The 22731-nt window shown below is 51.6% G+C and overlaps 1 protein-coding gene across 1 annotated transcript; it reads right to left on the bottom strand.

The window, feature by feature from the left end:
* Positions 1-1282: 1282 nt before the first annotated feature.
* Dchs1 (dachsous cadherin-related 1) lies at positions 1283-22351 on the bottom strand. The gene is made up of 20 exons (XM_090348260.1): positions 20498-22351; positions 15658-15846; positions 15333-15564; positions 14955-15191; positions 13666-14691; positions 13241-13434; positions 12931-13027; positions 12664-12821; positions 11631-12495; positions 11302-11541; positions 11079-11204; positions 10284-10493; positions 6892-7770; positions 6670-6783; positions 6293-6504; positions 6049-6203; positions 5767-5897; positions 5386-5669; positions 4910-5048; positions 1283-4352 (listed from the first exon to the last, which is right to left on the bottom strand). Exons 1-20 carry the CDS (start codon positions 22280-22282, stop codon positions 1741-1743), a joined length of 9885 nt encoding a protein of 3294 aa, XP_090204386.1. The 5' UTR covers positions 22283-22351; the 3' UTR covers positions 1283-1740.
* Positions 22352-22731: the final 380 nt, after the last annotated feature.

Here is a 22731-nt window from a genome sequence, read left to right as displayed (position 1 = left end):
TTTCCACCCTCTCTCCCTAGTAACTAGTGACGACTATGGCTCCTCCCTCTCAAACGAATGCTCCCCAGTGCTCTTAGGATTTTTTTTGCCATGTAATACATTTAGGACGGGAGCTCCCTACCTGTTGCCCACATCCTGCCACCTAGGAATCACCAGGGAGTGGGCTTGGAAGACACACAGGTATGTTCTTCCTAGATGGAGAGTATTAGGAAAACTATTTTCCTCCCAGAGCCTAGACTTACTCATGTAAAAAAGTATATAATTGCAGTGAGAATTTACACGGAGGAAGTAAGTTGTATCTCTGAATGTAAAACTCTTATTATAGATATGTAGTGGTTCTAACAGGGAAGGATTTCTCTGCTGAGCTGCTCTCATGTCCATCCTCGCATCTTTTCTTTTTTCTTTTCCTTTTTTTTTTTGTTGGTGGTGGGGCTTGAACTCTGGGCCTCCACGCTGTCCTTGAGCTCTTCAGCTCAAGGCTAAGGCCCTACCCCTTGAGCCACAGGGCCACTTCTGGTTTTCCAGAGGTTAATTGGAGATAAGAATCTCATGGATGATGTGGAGTTTAGCCTTGTGGTAGAATGTTTACCTAGCATGTACAAAGACTAGGGCTTAATTCCTTGGTAACACACACTTAGAAAAAGCCGGAAGTGGTGCTGAGGCTCAAATGGTAGAGCTTGAGCCTTGACATCGTCCAAGGACAATACTCAAGCCCTGAGATCAAGCCCCAGGACTGGTAAAAATAAATAAATAAATTAATTAATTAATTAATTAACTGGAATCCTGTTATTGCTATAATGGGGGAGGGAAGTGGGGACAAAAACATAAGAAGGGGTATCAATGTGTGAGAAGTAATGCATCTGCTTATCTGGTGAATGTAACTGTAATCCCTCTATACATTATCCTGATAATTTGAAAAATAAAAAAGTTTCATGGACTTTAATGCTCAGGCTGGCTTTGAACCCTGATCCTCAGATCTCAGCCTCCTAAGTAGCTAGGATCATAGGCACGAGCCACCTCGCCCATTTCATGCATCTTTTCAGACTCTTGGTCTTACACAGTCCCAGATTCTTTCCCAAAGAACCAATCCCTCTCTGCTGCCTTGTTGCCTCTGGCAGAAGGCTGAGTACAAGGAGATAATCAACCTCAGACTAGGTTCCTGAGCTCCCAGTGCCATTTCTACTCCAGATGCCCCCATGTGCACTACCCCTTTGCGTTCCCTGAAGTGTTCATGGCACTGCCAGCTGCCTTCCATTCATCCCCACAAAACAAAGCCGGAGACTGGATACAAACTGCAGTTTATTAAGGCTCCAGAGTGAGAATTGGCACTTGTTCTGGGCAGGGGCAGGACCCAAGGGAGTTGGGTCCAAAGAGTTTGGAGGGGGCCTCTTCCATCCACCTGGCCCCCAATAAATAAAGTTCAGCTCCATCACAGGGTGCTGGTGCAGGGCAGGAAGTCCTCACTGAGAACCTAGGGCTGCCACTTCCTTCATATTTCTCCCCACACTATGGACTTGGCCACAAGCCAGTGACCAACAGACCCTCTGGTCCTAGTGCTCTGAGGAGGCTGGAGTGAGATGTGGGACCTGGCCCCACTGGAGTTTAGGGTACAGAGCTGGGGCTTGGTGGTAGCCTTCCCACAGCCAGTCATAGTCCGAGGCTGCTCAGGGCAGGCTCAGAATGGGGCCTGCATTGGGGACACTGTGTGTATCCCAGGTCGGGGCCCAGCCCGGGCCACAGCTAGATGTGTAGCTCTGTGTCATCAGGTGGCTCCAGGCCAGACTCTGTGCTGAGTGCTGAAGCTGAAGGGCCTTGGGCCACTCCAAATGGTGAGACAACAGGTGAGCGAGCAGCCAAAGGAGACAGTGAGGGTGAGAAGCTGGGGGACATGGCGGCTGAAGACAAGGATCCTTCATGACTGATGGGGGAGCGATGAGAGGCTGGTGGGAAGATGGCCCGGGCTACAGCTGTGCTAGCGGGCTTGGGGGGCACAGACTTGGCTCCTGGATGGGCCACAGCAGTGATGAGGGGTGGTGGGTCAATACGGGGAGCTGGGGGGCATGGCCGAGCTTCATCCTTGAGCCGAGCGATCTCTGTGAAGACACTGGCTAATGGCTGGAACTGAGGACACCAGCTCAGCAGGTAGTCCCAGTTATAGCTGCCACGGAGCTCCTCTTCGCCAGCTACAATGGCTGTCAGCGCACCTGCCACACATGGCTTGCCATCTGCTGGGAATCCATAGTCTCCAGTGGGTGCGGGGCTCAGGCCACAGCCCCCAAGGAAGGCTGTGGCAGTTGCTGGGGTCCCCTCCTCTCGGTACAGAGTGGCTCCTGCACCTGGCAGCAGTAGCCCTGCCTTGCGGCCCTTATACCAGGTGTCAGGGGCAGGTGGCTCACAGGATGTGTCACTCAGTCCATCTGCGTCCTGCTGGATGCCTGAGTCAGGACCACGGGCAGCCAGGGAAGATGCCACACTGGCCACGCGCGGGAACTCGTTGATCATGCGGATCTCGTCATCCTCTGCTGCCTCCGCTGAGCCTCGGCCACTTGAATGTGAAGGATCCAGGGAGCCACCACGTGGATAAGGGCCTCCAGATCCTGGTCCTCCATAGCTGGGGAGAGTCTGGTGATACAGGTGTTCTGAGGGCGGAGGACTGGGTGGTTCCCGGCCCAGCTTCTGCAGGGAGCCACTGGCTAAGGGTGCTGCCTGTGACATAGGGCCAGGAGCTGACTCAGCCTTGCGGTTACGGGCCCGGACAAGCCCTAGAACCAGGGCTGCCAGCGCAAGTACCACCACAACGCCCAAGGAGGCTGCCACAGCCCCCACCAAGAGCAGGTTAAGATCAGGTGCCAGGCCCAATGCAGTGTGGGTGATATCCACAGTCACAGGCACTGTGGCACTCCGGGACCCAGGCAGAGGCCCCCGGGCCACTACCTCTAGCCTCAGCTCCCGTGGAGTTTCACGCCGGGTCCGGCCCCCAGCCCCAGAGGTGGCTGTTCCACTGCCTGGAGCCCGACTGTCCACGCGAAGGTACAGGGCACCTGTAGTCTGGTTGATACCAAAATAGGGAGAAGAGGAGGCGAGGGAATAGAGCACCAGCCCATCAGCACCTCCGTCCTCGTCTGTAGCCTGCACATGACCCAGGCTGTGGCCTCGCTGGGCACCTTCTGGCACTTGGAAGTGGAAAGCTGGAGCTAGGAACACGGGGTCATACTCATCCTCTCCAGTCACCAGCACCGACACAGTGACAGACGCTGAGAGATTGCCAGCATCAGCAGCACCCACCAGCAGCCGGAAGCTTCCTGTGTGCTCATAGTCGAAGGGCACTCGTGCCCGCAGCTCCCCACTGGTGCTGTTTAGTGCAAATGCCTCGCGGCCCTCAGGTCCTGGCCCAGCCTCCAACAGACTATAGCGGAGCTTCCCAAAAGCCCCGGCATCCCCATCGATCGCATGCAGAGTGGTCACAAGAGTGCCTGGAGGCTGGTTCTCAGCCAGGCTGGTACTGAGCAAGCTCAGTGGAAAGGCTGGACCATGGTCATTTACATCCTGGACCTCCACTGTCACTGGTGCCAAAGCGAAGTGTGCCCCAGCAGGGTCAGTAGCCTGCACTACAAGCTGATGTCGAGACTGGGTCTCACAGTCCAGAGAGTGAGCCAGTCGCAAGGCACCAGAGCTCTCCTCCAGCTCAAAGAGCCCCAGAGGGTCACCTGAGCTGAGGGTGAAATGCACAAGGCCATGAGGGCCAGGGTCAGCATCAGAGGCCTGCACATGCAGCAGCTCAGCGCCTACAGGCATGTCCTCGGGTACCGACACGCGGTAGGATGCTCGGGTAAAGACAGGTGGGTTATCATTGACATCTAGTACAGTGACAGTGACAGACACAGCTGAACTTCGGGGTGGCTGCCCTCGATCAGCGGCAGCCACAGTTAGGTTGTACTGTGTTAGGGTTTCAAAGTCTAGTGGCTCAAGCAAGACCAGACAGCCCAATGCCTGAGGACCTGGTCCAACACCCTCCCCAGCCTCAGCCAACCGGGGTTCCAGCTGGAAGACTCGGCCCCTGTTGCCACTAACGATGCTATAGTCTACAGTAGCATGAGTGCGGCTTCCATCAGCGTCTGTGGCCTCCAGGGTGAGTAGGGTGGAACCAGGGGGCAGATCTTCAGTCACAGCCACACGGTAGTGTGGCAAAGTGAAGCTTGGGGCATAGTCATTCTGGTCTTGCAGCTGGACATGCACTGTGGCTCGGGCTGCTCGATGTGGAGTTCCATGATCTCGTGCTTCCAGCACCACATCCACCACTCCCGGTCCCTCAGGGCCAAAGGCCTCTGTTCCCACTGTTGTGAATAAAGTTCCTGAGATGAGAAGAAAAGGGAAAGAAACACCCACTCAGCAGTGGCCAAACTGTGTGAGCGGAAGGCAGATTCACCTTCCGGGGATACGCGATGGCTTTGGAAGTCAGACTCCAGGGATTGGCCTGTGTGCTAAATCAATATGAAATATCCTCTAAGATATATGGCTCAGGAACGAGCACACGGACAGGCAGTCAGGTTTATATTAAAGACAGAGAGGGTAAAATGTGCTCTCTGAGTCAGAGGTCTAGGAGTCAAGATACTAGGTAACAAATTCTAGAAATGAGGTCTAGTATATGGCCAAATACAGTTAAGAGATCAAGGGATGGGGGCCAGGCATTTGGCTTAGTGGTAGAGTGCTTGCCTAGCATGCACGAAGACCCGGGTTCAATTCCTCGGTACTGCATACATAGAAGTGGTGCTGAGGCTCAAATGTTAGAGCTTTAGCCTTGAGAAATCCCAAGGACAGTGCTCAGGCCCTGAGCTCAAGCCAGGACTGGAAAAAAAAAAAACAAAACCAAGATCAAGGGATCATACTATAGGGTGTAGGGAAGACATACCATTATTGGGGTCAACACTGAAGCCCTCCACGGGAGAAGCCAGATGGTAGGAAATGTGGCCATTGACACCTGAGTCTCGGTCCGTAGCTGAGACAGAGAGAATGGCACTGCCCGGGGGTGTATGCTCAAGCAGCATTACCTAAAATGTGAGAAAAATTGTATATGGCCAACCATCCCAGCTGCCCTGCTGTATTAAAGTTCGATCCGGTCAGTCATGTTTGGCATCCACTCCATCTTGAGGCCTATACTTATTAAGATGTGGGTGAAAACTGCCCACCTTTCCCCGCCCCCTGGTCACAGGATACAGAACCCAGACCTAGTTTGCAGGACCTGGAGGGCAGGTCTGAGATGGGACATTCCTGTCCCCCAGGATAGGAGTCTAACATCCACCCGACCTCAACCACTGCTAGCTCTGTCTCCTCCCTCCGGAAGGAACAATGCCAGGCCCAAGTGTGGGGGCACGTGGGAGTCAGTACCTGGTAGAGACTATGTGAGAAGGTAGGTGTGTTGTCATTGACGTCCTCCACAAGCACTGTGAGGTTGGCATGGCCCTCGTGAGGTCCGTCGTGCGCCAGCAGCTGCAGATTGTAGTGATCACACTGCTCAAAGTCTAAGGGGCTGGTGAGGGAGACACGCCCTCCATAGCGGCCAATACTGAAAGGATCCTGGGGCCCAGAGGGGCTCAGCACATACCACAGCACTGGTCCAGAGTCCACATCATTTCCCGTTACCTGTGCAATCTCGGAGCCCAACAGTGCATCTGCGAAAACACCAGACACAGGAGTTTGGCAGGGTCCTATGTACTCTTGGAAGCACTCTCTGCCAGCTTTATTCCTTTCAGTTCACACAGACCTTACCTTCTGACACTCGGAGCTCCCAGGGCTGGGGGATGGTAGGGCGGTTGTCATTGGTATCGATGACCATCACTGTCAGTGTGGCTGAGCCCACCAGGGCCGGGCTTCCTCTGTCTGTAGCCATCAGTACTAGCCTGAACACAAAGCACAATCAGATGGCTACGAATGAACTTGGGAAAGGCTAAGATAACCCAGATAAAGGAAAACTCGGGGTGTAGCCTAGGGACTATGAGGGATGCAAGATGGGGCTTGAAAATATACAGGTCCGAAGAAGCCAGGTCTCACCGCGTTTCAGCCCAGATCTCCCGGTCCAGGATAGCTGTGGTAGTGATAGTGCCTGTGGCTGGATCTACATGGAATAAGCCTCGTGCTGGTTGGGATGCAGCTAGACTATAAAAGATCTGCCCTCCAGAGCCTTGATCCAGGTCGTCTGCCTCCACCTGGTGAGTGCAGGAGATGGTTGGCACTAGCCTGGCCACAAACAAATCTGACCATCTCTTCCCTCCTACCTTCCTGTCACATCCCACACCTGCAGCAGGGGCCCTTCCAAGGGTCGCGATTCCGGCAGGAAAGCCACATAGTGGGGTCGCAGGAAACGAGGAGCATTGTCATTGGCATCTTGCAGGGTCAGAGTTAGCACAGAGAAGGCAAAGGCGCCTCCACTCTCTGCCTGCAGCACCAGTCGCAGACGTGGGCTCGTCTCAAAGTCCAGCCCCTCTGCTGCACGAACTGTGATAGCTCCTGTTCGGGGGAGGGGGGACAATGGCATCAGTGAGTCCTTTTCCTTATCTCGGAGTCTTCTCTTCCAAGGTTGTGTACTCAAGGGAACCCTTTCCCCCTTCAGTCTCCTCAGGAAACAACCCCCCCCCCCCACACACACACAGAGTCCCTGATCCCATTCCCTACCTGTATTAGGCTGAATAGAGAATATCCCTTTCTCATTTCCACTGAGAATGCTATAGATGATTGGTCCACTCGAGCCTCCTGCATGGACAGCCTTGGGGGAGACAACAGAAGTCCCTGTAGAGAGAATGAGAGAGGGTGGTACTGGACTGTGAGCACTACAGGAATGAGTAACTCTGGCCCATCCAGGGATACAAATTTAGGGACACATGGCTGGTGACCAACCTGGGGGTGCATTTTCACGAAGCATAGCTTCACTACTTGCTCTGGGAAAGCGGGGTCCACGTTCAGGCTCCCCCTGCAGTCCAACAATGACCACTCCAGTGGCAGAGCGAGCTGGACGGCCAAGATCGGTAGCCACGATGAAGAGGACACGATCTCGGGGTCCCAGAGTGACTGGAGAGCGGGTCACACGGATTTCACCTGTGTAAGAGTCCACGGTGGTGCCAGGAGGTGGTGTGCCTGCCAGCCGGTATAGAATGGAGGCGTTGGCACCGGCATCACGATCTTCAGCTCGCAGTGTGGCCAGAGCCAGCGTTGGGGTACTAAGGCTGGGGCCTGGACGGGGGAGGCGCAGACGCAGAGGACTGGTAGGGAAAGTGGGTGCATGGTCGTTGACGTCCCGCACCGTGATGGTGACAGGTACTGTGCTGCTCAGGGGCCCAGCAGCTGCACTATCCACTGCACTCACTGAAAAGGTGTAGCTGGGAAGGTGCTCTCGATCCAGTGCTGTGGCCGTGCGCAGTTCCCCAGAGGTAGGCTCTAGCAGGAAGGCTCCTGCTGTGCCTGCACCCAGGTAATAGGTCACACAGCCATTAGCACCAGCATCAGGATCGTGGGCCTGTAGTTGCAGCAGCAGTGTCCCTGCAGGTGCATCTTCTGGCACCTCCACTGAGTAGGCAGGAACAGAAAAGGCTGGGGCATGGTCATTGGCATCTAGTACAGTCACTGTCACAAGGAGAGTAGCACTGAGAGCTGGCTGGCCTCCATCTCGGGCCTCTATCCGCAGCTGGAATGATGGTTCTACTTCCCGGTCTAGTGGTCTCACGGTGCCAAACTCCCCAGAGGCAACATCTAGGGCAAAGGCACCTGATGGGTCCCCATCTGCAGATATCAGCAAGCAAACATATATGTGTCAGACCATGAAGATGGGAGAGCAACAGAGGTGATGAGGAGATAAGGGGATGGGAATGGGACCAGGACAGAAACGAAGAATCTGAGACAAAGAGGAAAACAAACACCGAAGGTAAAGATATGAACAACACAAATGTTATCAGAGTGTGATCTGGAGAGTCCTTGGAGTGTTCTGAGAACTTGTCACATACAGAAGACCAAACTGTTATCATAGGTGTTATGTGCCATTTTTATTCGTATCTCACAGTTGTGCAGAGGGAATGCTTCAGGATGTGGTAAGATCTTTGCTTGGTGGATGAAATGTGTGCATACGTATTCTTGTGTTTTCCATTATATTCTGGGTAGAACAAGTAGAAGTATAATTTCTAGAAGTATAATTTCAGAAATTGTTCTGGCTTCCTGTTATACCTATGATCTCTGCATTATTGTCCAACAGATTCTTATTTGAAATCTGAACATTTCCCTTTGTACATTCTGACGTACCAAATAGCATACTTATTGCTTTGTTTCTCCATGATTTTTTTTCCTGCTCCTCCTGGACTTGTGCTCAGATACTAGGTGCTGCCCTGAGCTTTTCTGCTCAAGGAGAGTGCTCTCCTTCTTGAGTCTCAATCCACTTGCAGCTTTTTAGTGGTTAAGTGGAAATAACAGTCTCACAAAGTTTCTTGTCTAGACTGGCTTTGAATCGCAATCCTCAGATCTCAGCTTCCTGAGTAACTGGGACGCTAGAATTACAGATGTGAATCACTGGTACCTGGTGTTAATGATTTTTAAATTTTTTATTGTTTTAATATCTAATAAAGAAAACATAGATAAAATTCACACATTAACTTTTTAGAGTTATATCTGAGTGTGGTGGTATACATCTAAAATTTCCAATATTCAGGAAGCTGAGGCAAAAGGATATTGTTTGCGGACAGTCTAGGCAACATAGTGAAACCTGTCACACATACACATACATACACAAAGTCCTGAGACCAAAAAGTGTGAAAATCACTATTCAACAGGAAGAGAGAAAAAGGAAGGAAGGAAGAAAGGAAGGAAGAAAGAAGGAAGAAAGGAAGAGGAAGGAAGGGAGTGAGGGAGGCAGGGAGCAAGCACAGACAAAGAGGGAAATTAAGAGCTAGAGAAGCATACATAAAGAAGAATAGAATTATGTCATTTTTGGGGAAATGGATGGAGTAAGAGACCATGTTGAGATAAGCCAAGCTCAGAAAGACAAGTATACTATGTTTTTTTGCTCATATGTGGTAACAGAGATAATAAAAATAATAAGTGAGGAGCCGGGCATGGTGGCTCAAGCCTGTAATCCTAGCTACTCAAGAGGCTGAGATCTGAGGATCGCAGTTCAAAGCCAGCCTGGGCTCTAAAAACCTCGAGACTCTTATCTCCAATTAATCACTAGAAAAAGGGGAAATGGGGCTGTGGCTCAAGGGGTATGGTGATAGCCTTGAGCTAAAGAGCTTAGGGACAGTGCCCAGGCCCAGAGTTCAAGCCCCATGACTAATAATAATAATAATAAGAAGAAGAAGAAGAAGAAGAAGAGGAGGAGGAGGAGGAAGAGGAGGAGGAAGAAGTCAGGATTGTAAAAGGAAGAATGTTGGAGATAATCAACAGGTGGGAAGAAAAGAAGGAGAGGGGATTAGGAGGTAACTGTGATAGGAGTATTATACACACTATACATACATACACACATATGAAAACAGCACAATGAGATCCCCCAAAGCTCTTAAAAAGAATAAATCTGATTAAAGCACATTATATATATATATAAAAATGTATATAGCAAGTATCACAATAAAATTTCTTTGTATGAATATGCTAATAAGAGTAATAAAGATGGTGAATATGATCAAGCTGTATTATATGTAAGTATGGAAAGACAATGAAAACTCCTTTGTACAGTTAATGGATGCTAATAAAATGAGTTGAAGCAAAAGAAAAAAATTGACCCTCACCCCCCAATTAAACAGCTCTCTAAACCTGGCATGGTGGCATGCCTCTAATCCCAGAACTCTAGAGGTTGAAGCACAAAGATGTCCAAGTTCAAGGGCAGCCTGAGCTACAGAGCAAGATATCATCTCAAGAAAATAAAATTAAAAATTTGAAAAACCTGCTAAAAAAATTCAGTAACCTGGCTATAGTTTTCAGTGTAGTTCCAATTTCACCACATTACAGGTAGATTCTTGGGATAGACATACGAGGAAACAAGCATGTCTTCTTTAGTCTACTGACATTCTGTTATGAAGTGTCTCTTCATAAGAAAGCACATTTCATAAGAAATAAAGGCCAGAAAAAAGCTAGAGAGGCAAAGAAAGACATACCCAGAGATATAATGATGTATGCATGAGGGAAAAAAGTACAAGACATAAAAAGAGGGGGGGAAAAAGACCCAGAAATGTTGACTGAAACCAACAGAGGCCAATAAGGAGCAAGAACCAGGCAAGGAGGTTGTGAGTTAGTAGATATGAGATGATTCTCACCCAGGATGTGGTACTCTAACTTCCCATTGGCTCCTACATCTGGGTCAGAGGCCCGTAGTGTGGTAAGAGTCTGGGGGTCTTGGCCCTCCGGCACTTCCAGAGAAAGGTGAACATTTCCAAAGGTTGGAGCATGGTCGTTCTCATCTTCCACAGTCACACGTACTGTGATATGAGTTAACAAGGGGGGTGAGCCTCCATCCCGTGCATATACTGTGAGGAAGCAAAATTAATGAGGTCTAGCCTGATCTCAGAGCACTTACCCATGTTCACAGATACACATGCAAGCTAGAAAACACCTGTCATGCCACATATTCTAGGTACCCTTGTATGCATGTGTGAATACATATAAGAAGCTGTTCATTTCCTTTCCATCTCCTCTGCTTGGTACCTGCAAAATCTATCTCCTTAGTGATGGTGAGACTGAAAAGACATGAAATGAGATATCAAAAGAGTTGGGCTCAAGTTCCTGCTTTGCCAGTGCCAAACTATGTTAGTTTGAGCAAGTCACTTCACATCTCAGAACACTCCTGTTAAGTGATTACAGTAATCTCCAGGAGACATAGAGGGCTTAGCTGTGACAATAGGCATTTGAAATTCTGTATGGTCACAGAAAGGTCAATTCTGAAGTCACTTCACCTAGCATCTATCTAACTCTTGCCACTCCATAAGGGTCTAAAAAAACCCAAAAAACCACATAAGCTTTGCTATCCTAAAAGGAACTTCTAGAAGGCAGCATTTTGGGTGCTCTGTCTATGACTGTAACACTTCTGGCTCTGTCGTCTTGTTAAAGTGTACCTGTCAAGTTGATCTCCTCTTGTTCCTCCCGATCCAGGGCACGAAGAGCAGTGAGAACTCCAGTATTTGGGTCCAGAGAGAAGCTTTCGCCAGAAACACCTCCATAAGTGACTTGCCCATTGGCCCCTGAGAAGGGGCAGCATGGGGAGTGATCAGAGGATAAACATATCCTGTATTTCCTCTGTCCATCCCTCTTACGATTCATGCTCTCCCCAGGTCTTACCCAGGTCGGGGTCAGTGGCCCGCAGAGTGAGCACAGGTGTACCAGGGGGGCTGTTCTCACGCAGGACGACGCTGTACTCCTGTTGTTGGAAAGTGGGTGCCTCGTCGTTGACGTCAACGATGCTGACAGTCAGGAGCTGGGTGGATGAGCGAGGCGGGGAGCCGTGGTCCGCAGCCACGACGGTCAGTATATGCTCGGCTCGCTGCTCCCGGTCCAAGGGCCGCACCACAGACAGGGCTCCTAGGTGAGTAAGATGCAGACCGGTAGCAACCTCGGCACGCCCTGCATCTCCGCACCCTCCGCGCCCACACCCCACGCCCAGTTCTCACCGGTGCTCCCGTGCAGCCGGAAGTGGCCGTCCCCCCCAGCCGCCAGGCGATAGGACACGCGTGCGGCCTCCCCCAGGTCAGGATCTCTGGCCACCACGTGAAGCGTGGTGGGCCCGGTCGGCTGGTCCTCCGGGAGGCGCACGCGGGAGGGCGAGGCGAACACCGGTGCGTTGTCGTTTTCATCCGTCACGAAGACGCGTGCGGAAACGCGAGCAGCGCGGCGGCGGCTGGCATTGGTGGGCCGGTCCGTGGCTTCCACGAGCAGCAGCAGCGCGGGCGTGGTCTCCCGATCGAGGCCGCGCGGAGCGCTGAGCGCCCCGGTGCGCGCGTCCAAGCGAAGAGCCGGCACCGGCGGCTCCTGGCGGAGCAGACGGTAGCGCACTTCGCTGTTGGGGCCCGGGCCGTCGGCGTCCGACGCGCGGAACGTGTACAGCGCCGCGCCGGGCTCAGGGTTCTCCTGTAGCGCCAGCGCCAGGGGGTCGCGTGCAAAGGCAGGCGCGTGCTCGTTCTCGTCCTGCACGCGCACCTGCACCCGCAGCAGCCGCGCGCCCGCGCCTCCAGGGCCCTCGGCGCGCACCGTGAGCGCGCGCCAAGCCGGGCCTGCCTCAAAGTCCAGAGGTCGCGCCAGGTACAGACGCCCGGAGGTCGCATCCAGCGCGAAGGTGCCCTCGGGGTCGGCGCCACCTACCAGGGTGTAGGTGAGTGCGCCCACACCAGGTGGCTCTGGCGGTGCCACGGAGCCCAATAGGGACCCCGGCTGAAGCCCCTCGGCTGCTGTCACGGTCAGCACGACGGGTACTGGAGCTGCGGGGTCAGGCTCTGCCAGATCAGGCGGTGGCTCGGCCAGGCGGCCTGAGGGAAGCACCTGTGCAGGGCCAGGGAGGGAGGATGGAATCAGGAGGATCCGTGTAAAAGAAGGTCTGCACTAGGAAAAGGCGGTAGGACTAGCCTGAGAAGGCCCATTGACCAACACGAGAAGCCCGCACTAATGAATGGAGGGGTGGTGCCAGAGCAGCAGCTAGAACAGACATACCTGCACCAGCAGCTGGAGGCTGGCACTCCGAGAAGGGCTGCCTTGATCGTGAGCACTCAGTGTCAGCACGTAATGGGGCCGCTCTGCACGGATCAGGGATGCTGCAGTGAGCAGTTCCCCGGAGTGAGGGTGCAGAGAGAAGAGCTCTGAGCCAGAACCTGGGGGCAGGAAGAAGAAGGATGAGGGGTTGGCTCTCATGAAAGCCATGAAAGCAATGTGATCATCCCAACCATTCCCTTTTCCTTACCACCCCTCCCCACCCCATACCAGTTAACATGTAAAGGATGGTGCCATTCTCCCCCTCGTCTGGATCCTTGGCCTGCAGTGTTGTCACTGGTGTTCCGGGAGGCACGCGGTCTGGTACCTACAGGGACACAACTCTTACAGTCAATGCCTTCCTAGGTGGATGACTCTGAACCCAATACCCCTCACCTGTGTGTAGGCTGAGCTTTTTTTTTTTTTTTTTTCTTGGTTTACATCTGTTCCAGAAGGCAGTTTCTCTTACCTACACCTCGAGTTCTATAGGGAGATGGCCCCTCCCTCACATTTCAGGCTAGAATGCTGCCACTTCACATACCTGGATAGGAAGTCCCCCACCAGCAGCCCCAGAAGCCTGCAGGAAGGTGGGACTGTTGTCATTGAGGTCGAGAACTGCAATGTGCACTGTGCCTGTGGTGCTTCGAGGAGGGCTCCCTGCATCCTGCACTTGCACCAGGAGCTGGTAGCTGCTCTGCTGTTCTCGGTCCAGGGTTTGGAGTGTGGTCACTTCTCCTGGGAGTGCAGGATGGAGAGAATGAGGAGCTATTTAGGAATGCAGAGCCTGAAGACTATAGGTGAGAAGCTACAGTTGGACAGTGTGAGAGGAAATGCCAGGGCTAAACCTCAGGCTAAGTCCTGGTTGTCATAGCAAGAATCTGACTCAGGGCCTGAAGATCCTATCTGGGTGTTCAGCAGTCTGAGGATGAGGCTGCTGGATCTTAGAATTTGGGTCCCAGTGCTTACCAGTCTGAGGGTGGACGCGGAAGGCTTTGCTGTCTTCTGACAACTGTTGCAGGCTATAGGTCAGACGTCCATTAGGTCCTGAATCTCGGTCAGTGGCAAAGACCCGGCCTACATTGGTCCCAGGGGGCTGGTTCTCAGGCACAGCCAGGAAGGTGGGATCTTCAGACAAGCGGGGACTGTGATCATTCTGGTTGAGGATGTTGACCCTCACTGTGGCTGTTCCTGTCTGTTGCCCTAACTCAGCTCTGGACTCAGATATTGCCATTACCTTCAGTGTATATAACTCCTGGGACTCACGGTCCAGGGCTGCCCGTAACCATAGCCACCCACTCTGTGATTCGAGGCCAAAGGGGCTTCTGGCTCCATCTGCTGCAAGGTGATAGGTGACAGGGCTCCCATCTGGTACCTGGGCCTGTACCTGCAAGACCTGAGTTCCAGGGTTGGTACTTGAGGGCAGATCCACACGGTAGCTAGGACTGTCAAATCGGGGAGCTAATCGATGGGTCCCCAAGTCCTGTGTCACGACCCGAAGTCGAAAGTGGCCAGTACGTGGTGGGGAACCCCCATCCCGTGCCTCTAGCTCCAGTTCATGATCTAGCCTCCCTGGAGGCCCCAGAGGTCTCATAAGTCGTATGTGGCCAGTAGTGGGGTCCACAGCGAAAGCTCCATCACCTCCAGCAAGCAGAGCATAGGTGATTCGGCTGTTAACCCCAGAGTCCGGGTCCACAGCCCGCAGTGTGTAGATGGGAGTCCCTGGAGCAGCATTTGGTGGCAGGAATACAGTGTCTTCAGGTGCAGGGAAGGCAGGGGCGTTGTCATTCACATCCTCCAGCAGCACACGCACCCGAGCTATGGCATAAGCGGGGGGCACCCCACTGCCTGCTCGCACCTCCAGCTCCAGCACTGGTCCCAGAAGCTCCCTGTCCAGAGGGCGAAGTGTTTTTAAGAGTCCTGAGGCTGAATCCAGGGAGAAGAGTCCCTGGGGATCTCCAGCTGCTAAGGTGAGGATCACAGGCCCCGAGCGACCTAGGGAAGAGGACCGAAGGATGAGAGAAGTGGCATGGGAGCACCTGTTGAGTTAGGGCCCGGATTCCGATCCCAAGAAGGGCTGGAAGGTACATGTGTCACTTACAAAGTATTAGGAAGGAGGCAGGACTTGGCAGGGAAGTTTGTTAGCACTATGATGACATTCATGTACCATGGTGTTCTGTATTGGGGACGGCTGTCATATGACACTCAAGGGGTACCTTGAGTTGGTACCAGAGGACCTTATTGGGGGTATCTGATACCTGGTGGGTTGCGTGCCTGTACTACGCCCACACTGATGCCTGGTGCCACATCTTCTGGCACAGAAAAAACATATTGTAGTTGTTCAAATGTAGGTGGTGTGGGGGTTCCATGCACAATGCTGATGTTGACTCGAGCACTGGGTTCAGCCTTCAGGCCACCTCCATCCTGAGCCCCGATCTCCAGCTGCACCACAGAATTAGCCCGTCTGGTTAAGGGCCAGGCGACTGTCAAAAGCCCTAGAAACGGTATAGAAGCAGAGCTATATAAGGAAAGCATAGGGAATGATTATGAAAGGAAAACACAGTACATGATTTAAACAGGGGGTGGGGGTTGAGGTGAAGGTTGAGAATAGGTCCTGGTAATGAGAGAATCCTCACCCGAGTGCTCATCCAAGGCGAAGAGCGGAGGGCTATTGCCAGCTAGGATGCGGTAGGAGAGTCGTCCATGGGATCCCTGGTCAGGGTCATGGGCACGCACCCTCAGCACAGCTGTGCCTGGTGAGCTCTGGACACTCAGACTGGCAGCATACTCGCGTGGATAAAACTGAGGTGGGTTGTCATTCTCATCCGACACAAACACCTTCACATATACCATGGACTTGAGGCCTCCCTGGTAGGACATGCAGTCTTAGGTCAGATGGACTTGCCTGGCCCTGGTGACAACTCCAACCCCAATATCCCTGCCCAATGTCTGTCTACTCACCCCATCCACAGCGGTCACTGTAAAGTCAAAGCTGGAGGGGCCCTGGTCATGATCCAGAGTCCGGGTGGTGCACACATCACCACTGTGAGCATCAATGCGAAATGGGGGGGATCCAGAAGCTCCAAGTCCAGCGCCCAAGGAATAGGAGAGGAGGCCAAATGGGCCACTGTCAGCATCTGTGGCAGTCACCTGAAGAGAGGCTGAGGTGAGTGATAGCCCCTCTTTGTCCATAAAAGTCAGGGCAAAGAGGTAATTAGAAGTAGCTGATACTGGGTGAGTGGCTCATGCTTGTAATCCCAGTGATGGGGGAGGTAGAGATTGCAAGGACAGAGATTCCAGGTTTGCCTAGGCAATGCGTTGGCAAGATTTCATCTCATAAAGTAACTTAGGCATGGTCCAAGCTATGTGGGAGGCTGTAGGTGTGAAGATGGCTAGCCCCAGATAAAAACACGAGACCCCAGCTGGGCGTGGTGGCTCACTCCTGTAATCCTAGCTACTCAGAAGGCTGAGATCTGAGGATCAAGGTTCAAAGCCAGCCCAGGTACTAAAGAACATGAGACTCTTATCTCCAATTAATCTCTAGAAAACGGGAAGTTGGGCTCTGACTCCAGGGGTGGGGGAGTAGCCTTGTGATGAACAGCTCAGGGACAGCGCCCAGGCCCAGAGTTCAAGCCCCATGACCCACAAAAACAAAACAAAGCAAAACAAAACAAAACAAAAAAACACAAGACCCTATCTCCAAAATAACCAAAAGTAAAAGAAGGATGGGGAACATAACTCAAGTGGTAGAATGCCTGCCTAGCATTTACAAGGCCCCGAGTTCAAACCCCAGGACATAACCAGAGAAACAAAGACAGAAAAAAACAAAAGTAGCTGGTACCAGAGTCCGTGAGTGGTGAACATATGGAAGGACCAAGTGGGAAGGGACCAAAGGCCCATATGAACCCAGACCCCACCCAAGAATGTCTGGTCATAGTTTTTTGTTTTTTAAATGAAATAGTCAATACATAACCTTGTTTGATGTGTGTTTGTGTTTAAAGATGCATTATTTGACATACAATGTTGATTCATTAAGTTAGACTCACAGCCACTAACTTACGCCTGAATGCAGCTCATCTAAGAAATGCATTTTTTTCCTACACATGCCACAATGCGTGTGCACTTGATAGCTTTCTAGTATTACACTTGGGGACTTTTCTTTTTTCCAGTTCTGGGGCTTGAACTCAAGGCCTGGACAGTGTCCCTGAGCTTCTTTTTGCTCAAGGCTAGCACTCTACCACTTGAGCCACAGCTCCACTTCTGGCTTTTTCTGTTTATATGGTACTGAGGAATGGAGCCCAGGGCTTCATGCATGCTAGGCAAGCACTCTGTCACAGAGCCATATTCCCAGCCTTAAAGCCTTTAAGCCCAGCTTAAGACAGGATGTCTTTATGCCAGGCAAGCTGGCACTGATCTCCCAATCCTACTACCTCAGCCTCTCGGTTGCTGGGATAACAGGCATGCACCTCCCGACCTAGTTTATAGGTCTCATCTTTATTGAGTTGAATCATTACTGATCACCATAGGGTCTGCTCTATTGAATTAGGGGTATGGTTCCACCTTTAGCCTAGAATAGGGCTAGGTACACACACAGTAGGTGATCTATATATATTTGTTAGTTGAGTAAATGGACCATTCCGATCTCCCTGCTTTGTAACAACACTTTCTTTCATACTGTTTTCTACACTGATTGCACAGTAGGCTCTCAATAGTGGGTTAGCTGGTGGCTGACTGCTGTAGGCTGTGACAAAGTGCTCTTTGTGGATAGATGGACCTCAGGGTCATGATACGTTGCAAGAGGAAGCTACAAAGTTCCCATTCTCAGCCAGAAAATGTGCTCAGAGAGAAAGCTAGCCAAGGATTTCTGACTGTTGCTCAGGCCCTCAACAGAAGTGATCTGTGCCATTGTTTACCCTCCTAAGAGACATTAAGACCCTGCCATGGCTGAAGCCTGGAAACCACTCCTGCTCTAACTCATTACTGTGGCCGTGGGCCCGGATATCCCAGGAGACAGAATTCCCCCTGCATCCATTCCTCTCAGCACTGGCACATCTGCAGCACCATTTCTAGAAACTGGGGAAGACCTTTGCCCTCTGACTCATTTCAGGAAGAAAGCAATAAACAGTGGTCAGGAAAGTTGTTGGAAAGTGACCCAAAATACACATGGTCTATTGACTGAAATGACCAAGTCCCAAGTGAATTTTCTGACCTACACAACTCCACCTATAAGACTGCATTGCAAATGCACAGAGAGCAGGTTCTCAGCTCAGTTCAACTCAGTCATTGCCTCATCCATGCAGCCCAAACCAGTAATGACCCTCAACCCCTCTTGTCTTGTCCTTACCCAACTGCTGGCTCACATGAGATACAATATTTCAAAGAGATAAGAAAGACCTTGTGAACTCTCTAGCATTTCTCTCCAACTCTAAACTTACTCTATCTCATATCTGCTCATCGTGACCATAACAAAGTACAGCTCCTGCCTTGACTTCCAATTCCATTTCTTCCCTCTCACTGCTCTACCCCTTAACCCCAGTGTTACTCTTATCTGTGCTTACTGATTGCTTTTACACATTGTTGCTCCCTAGAATCGCTCCATGGCCTCTTCTCACCCTAGCCGGGGTGGGGAACATCCGGCCTGTGGGTCATATAAGGCCTGCAAAATCATTTGGTCTGACCTTGCCAAGGCAACCACAGGCGGGACTCAAAATTAAGTAAAGCTAGGAGCTTTTTTTCTTAGCAACATAAACATCAATACTAGCTAACGTCATACACCAAATGGCCCTTGGCAGAAAAAAAGTTCCCCACTCCCTGCTTTACACACTTTCTCAGAGCCTGATCTCTTCTCACTTCCCTAGCTTTAACCATCATCTATATTTTCACCCTCTTGCGCTGCACGCCTGTATAACTTGTATATCTAGATGCTTGCTTAACATCTGCACCTGATGCTTCACAACCACTTTAAACCCAACTTGTTCAAACAAAACTTCCCAAACCTGCCCTAATGACTCTTCCATTACTTAGTTGCTCAAGCCAGCTATCAGTTATCTTTTCTCCACCTGATATATCAATCTGCTGGGGACTCAGTGAGTCCTTAGCCTTTCCATTTGTCTATTTACCTTTGTTGTCGTTGTCACTGTCCTGAGGGAGATCTGAGTCATCTCTCCATGGATTAGTGTAATAATCTTTTCACAGGTGTCTGACCTCAACCTACACTACACCAAGGTTTTTCACCCTTGGTAGTAGTAGTAGTAGTAGTAGTAGTAGTAGTGTGTGTGTGTGTGTGCTGGTAATGAAGCTTGAACTCAGGGCCTGGTTGCTGTGCCTTAACTTTTTCTGCTTAAGGCTGGTACTTTATCATTTGAGCCACAGCTCCATTTCTAGCTTTGTGGTAGTTAACTGGATATAAGAGTTTTATAGACTTTCCTTTCTAGGCTGGCTCTGAACTTCAGTCCTCAGATCTCAGCTTCCTAAGTACCCAAGATTTCAGACATGAGTAACAGGAGCCCAGATCCCTGGAACTGTTGGTATTTTGAACCAGATACTTTGTTGCTGTAGTTACTATTATGTGTACTGTAAGATGATTAACTGTATGCCTGGCTTCTACCCACTAGAGGCAGTATTATTCCACTAGTCATAATAATAAATAATAAGCATGGCTAAATGCCTCTTTTGCAGGGCAAAACTGTCCCCAACTGTAAATCATTGACTTAGGTTTTGGGAAACCAAATCCGATCATTTTACTCCTGAACGTAAAAATTCCAATGATCCCTACTGAAAAACAAAACAAAACCCAAACTCTTTAGATTGGCTCCTGCAGTCTCATCTTCGGCTCTCTCATCTCATATCTTATGCTCCAGAGATACTGAGCTACTTACAATCCCCTGAATAACGGAGGCACACGCGCTCTCTCCCTCCCCCCCCCTCTCTGTCTCTCTCTCTCCCTCCTTCCCTCCCTCCCTCTCCCTCTCCTTCTCCCTCTCCTTCTCCCTGCCCCTCCCCCTCTGCTTGGAATCATTTTCCTGCCTGGTTTCCTGATACCTAAACTCCTCCTCAGTCTTCAGGCACTCAGCTCAAGGGCCCTTTCCTTTGGGAAAGCATAGGATTGGGAGTGTGACCTAAGTGGTAGCTGGGGGTGTGACCCAAGTGATAGAGCACCTGCTTATCAGGCAAAGGCCCTGAGTTCAAACCCCAAAACTAGCAGTAAACTTTCTTTGCAAATGAGTCTCCCATCTAGACTACAAACTACACATGAGGTGAGGACTAGGGTTTGATTCATTCATTTTGTATTTAGTATCCCTAATACAGTTGCTGGAACAGGTAGGCAATACATATACTGTGACTTGAGCAAATGTTAAGAAATGGTAACAGTTATGAAGCTCCAGTAGTCATTTTACCCCTTCTCCTCCATGGTTACTCATAATAAAATCTCTAGGAAACCACCTGGAGCGCTTCCCTCTTGCTTCAGGAACTGGTGAGGAGGGAAGAAATTTGGAAGCAATAACCCATTAGTCCTGGCCAAGAGGAAGAGTAAACACGTGGGAGAGTGGGTGGTGGGAGCCAGACAACAGCAGGCAAGCTGCTCTCCAGAGTCTGGCTAGCAGACAAGGGTCAGCCAGGCCCAGGCACTAGCCTTAGAGGTTGAGCCAATAGCCAGCCCCTGAGGGGATACTGAGGAGTCTGGAAGCCTCCCTGCCTGCAGTCTTTTCTCTGAAGCTATACTTTGTGGTGCAGTCAAAGCAGTTTTTTCCAAAAGACAGATTATTCCCTAGCCATGGTACTATATCTAGGGCCTACCCACCTGTAGGAAACAGGTTCCAGGCTGGGTCCCCTCAGGCAGTGAGGCATTGTAGAAAGTTCTCTGGAACTGGGGTTCATTATCATTCACATCTTGCAGGGTCACACTCACTGTGGCTGAAGAGGCTAAAGGGGGAAGGCCCCCATCGGTGGCTACTACAATAAGCTGTGGCTGAGGTTCCAACTCATAGTCCAGCGAGGCGGCTGTGGTGATGATGCCTGAAGTAGGATCGATGGAGAACCAGTGAGTGTGGGAGCCGGGAGCCAAGCTGTATGTCACTTGACCATTGGAACCTTGGTCAGGATCCCGGGCTGTCACCCGTACCACAAAGCTGCCAGGCAGTGCAACTTCAGGCAGAGCTTCTGGCCGGTAGAGCTGGCGGTCAAAGGCAGGAGCATTGTCGTTGACATCGGTGACATGCAACACAAAGGCAGCTTCGGCCCTCAGTGGCGGTGAGCCTGAGTCTGTGGCTGTAACCCGCAAGTTATAGGCATCCCTCTGTTCCCGGTCGAGTCGCCGAGCCACACATACCAGGTAGATGATGCTGTCTTGGGTGCTAAGGGCAAAGTGGCCTTCACCACCCTCCAAGGACACATTGACATGAGCAAAGTCACCATCATCTGGGTCTGACACAGAGATGCGGGCAACAAGCTGTCCGGGTGGGGCAGCCTCAGACACTCGGGGAGAACCGTCTGCACTCAGGAAGATGACAGTCATGGAGGGTTGATTGTCATTGGCATCTCGCACATGCACAGTCACAAAGGCCGAACCCAGCTCTGGGTGAGCTCCCCCATCCCGTGCCTGCACCACCAATTCGTGGACCCGCCGTTGCTCAAAGTCCAGTGGCCTCTCTAGTCGAAGTAACCCTGTGTGTGCATCAATGGAGAAAGGCCCATCACCCTCGCTCTGCCTTCGGTTGATCTCATAAGTCACAGCCCCATTGGCACCGGAATCTGCATCAGATGCAAACACCTGTAAGACAGGACTTCCTGGGGCCAGGCTCTCCGACACTACCGCGTGGTAGCGGCTCTGATTGAAAGACGGTGCATGGTCATTGATGTCCAGTAGTGTTACATCCAGCAGGGCTTGGGCCCTCCGAGGAGGAGAGCCACCGTCATAGGCCTCCAGCTGTAACATGTAGTGCGAGCGGTTCTCCCGGTCCAGCTCCCCAGTAACTACTAGCTCAGGTACTGGATTCCCATCAGGACCAGGACGTGTCTCCAGCCGGAAGGTCTCTCCAGCCCCATCACCAGATAGCGAGTAGCCCTGCGTTCCTAGGCGTCCAGCATCAGCATCATGAGCAGGCTCCAGTGGGTAGCGGGTACCAAGAGCTGTATGTTCAGGTAGCTGCAGGGCAGCTCGAGCCTGCGGGAAGGCAGGTGCGTGGTCATTGATGTCAGCCACTCGGACGGTGACTTCCACAGTGGCCCCATCTGGAGTGACTGCTGTGAAGCGGTAGCGGTCTCGCCGCTCGCGGTCTAATACACGGGCTGTACGGACAACCCCACTGTGCTCATCGATGGCCAGGTCTGTACCCACACCGCTGCCCTCCTGGGCAGAGATGAAGTACATAGGAGGAGCTGCCATGCCCGCTGGAAGCCCTGCACTGATGTCCCCGATCAGCGTGCCTGCTGGCTGCTCTTCATCAATCTGCAGGTCCAGGCTTCCAGCCTGACCCCAGGCTCCTGGTAACGCAGCCCCCAGCAGCACCAGCAGTGGCAGCAAAAGGAGGGGCCTGGAGTTCTTCATGCCAGGGCTGGAGGGCCCGATGCCCAGCTCCTTCTGCATGACGAGGGCAGCCCAGCAGGAGCTGGAGCTCCAGCTCCAGGCCAGACTCTAGGCCCAGCTTGATTTCAGCCTTTGGATCAGGTCTGCCTTGGACCCTCAGTGCAGCTCAGGCTCCTTGACCTAGGAGAAAAGCAGAAGTGATAAGGTCACCCCTAGGGAAGGATCTGTAACCCAGAAGGACTGTGAAACAGGCCAGACCTACACTCAAACATGTTCAGCCCTGGGGCCAGGTGCAGTATCTGTAATCCCAGCTACTTGGGAGGTGGAAATAGAAGAATGACATTTCTAGGTCAGATTGGGGCCAGAATTTAAAACAAAAAAGTGAATGGGACTATCTCCATAAAACAAGCCACGTGAGGTAAAGCATACTGATAATTTCAGGTATGAGGAAGGCAGAGGCAGAATGATTTCAGTCCAAATTTAGCCCTGGGCCAAAAAAAGCAAGACCT

This window comes from Megascapheus bottae, chromosome 16 (genome assembly GCF_031878675.1).
Source record: "Megascapheus bottae isolate mThoBot1 chromosome 16, mThoBot2.hap1, whole genome shotgun sequence".
In the NCBI taxonomy this organism is placed as follows: domain Eukaryota; kingdom Metazoa; phylum Chordata; class Mammalia; order Rodentia; family Geomyidae; genus Megascapheus; species Megascapheus bottae.
The sequence above is the reverse complement of the archived record's forward strand: the minus strand, read 5'-3'. Positions and strand labels throughout refer to the sequence as shown.

Excerpts from the sequence above, each read along its gene's own strand:
- Dchs1 (XM_090348260.1), bottom strand. The coding sequence starts at position 22,282 with ATGCAGAAGGAGCTGGGCATCGGGCCCTCCAGCCCTGGCATGAAGAAC. Across the intron at positions 14,692-14,954 it reads ACAGGCACGCAACCCACCAG|GTCGCTCGGGGCCTGTGATC; the intron begins GTATCAGATACC and ends CCTCTTCCCTAG. Across the intron at positions 5,049-5,385 it reads TCTCACATAGTCTCTACCAG|GTAATGCTGCTTGAGCATAC; the intron begins GTACTGACTCCC and ends CTCACATTTTAG.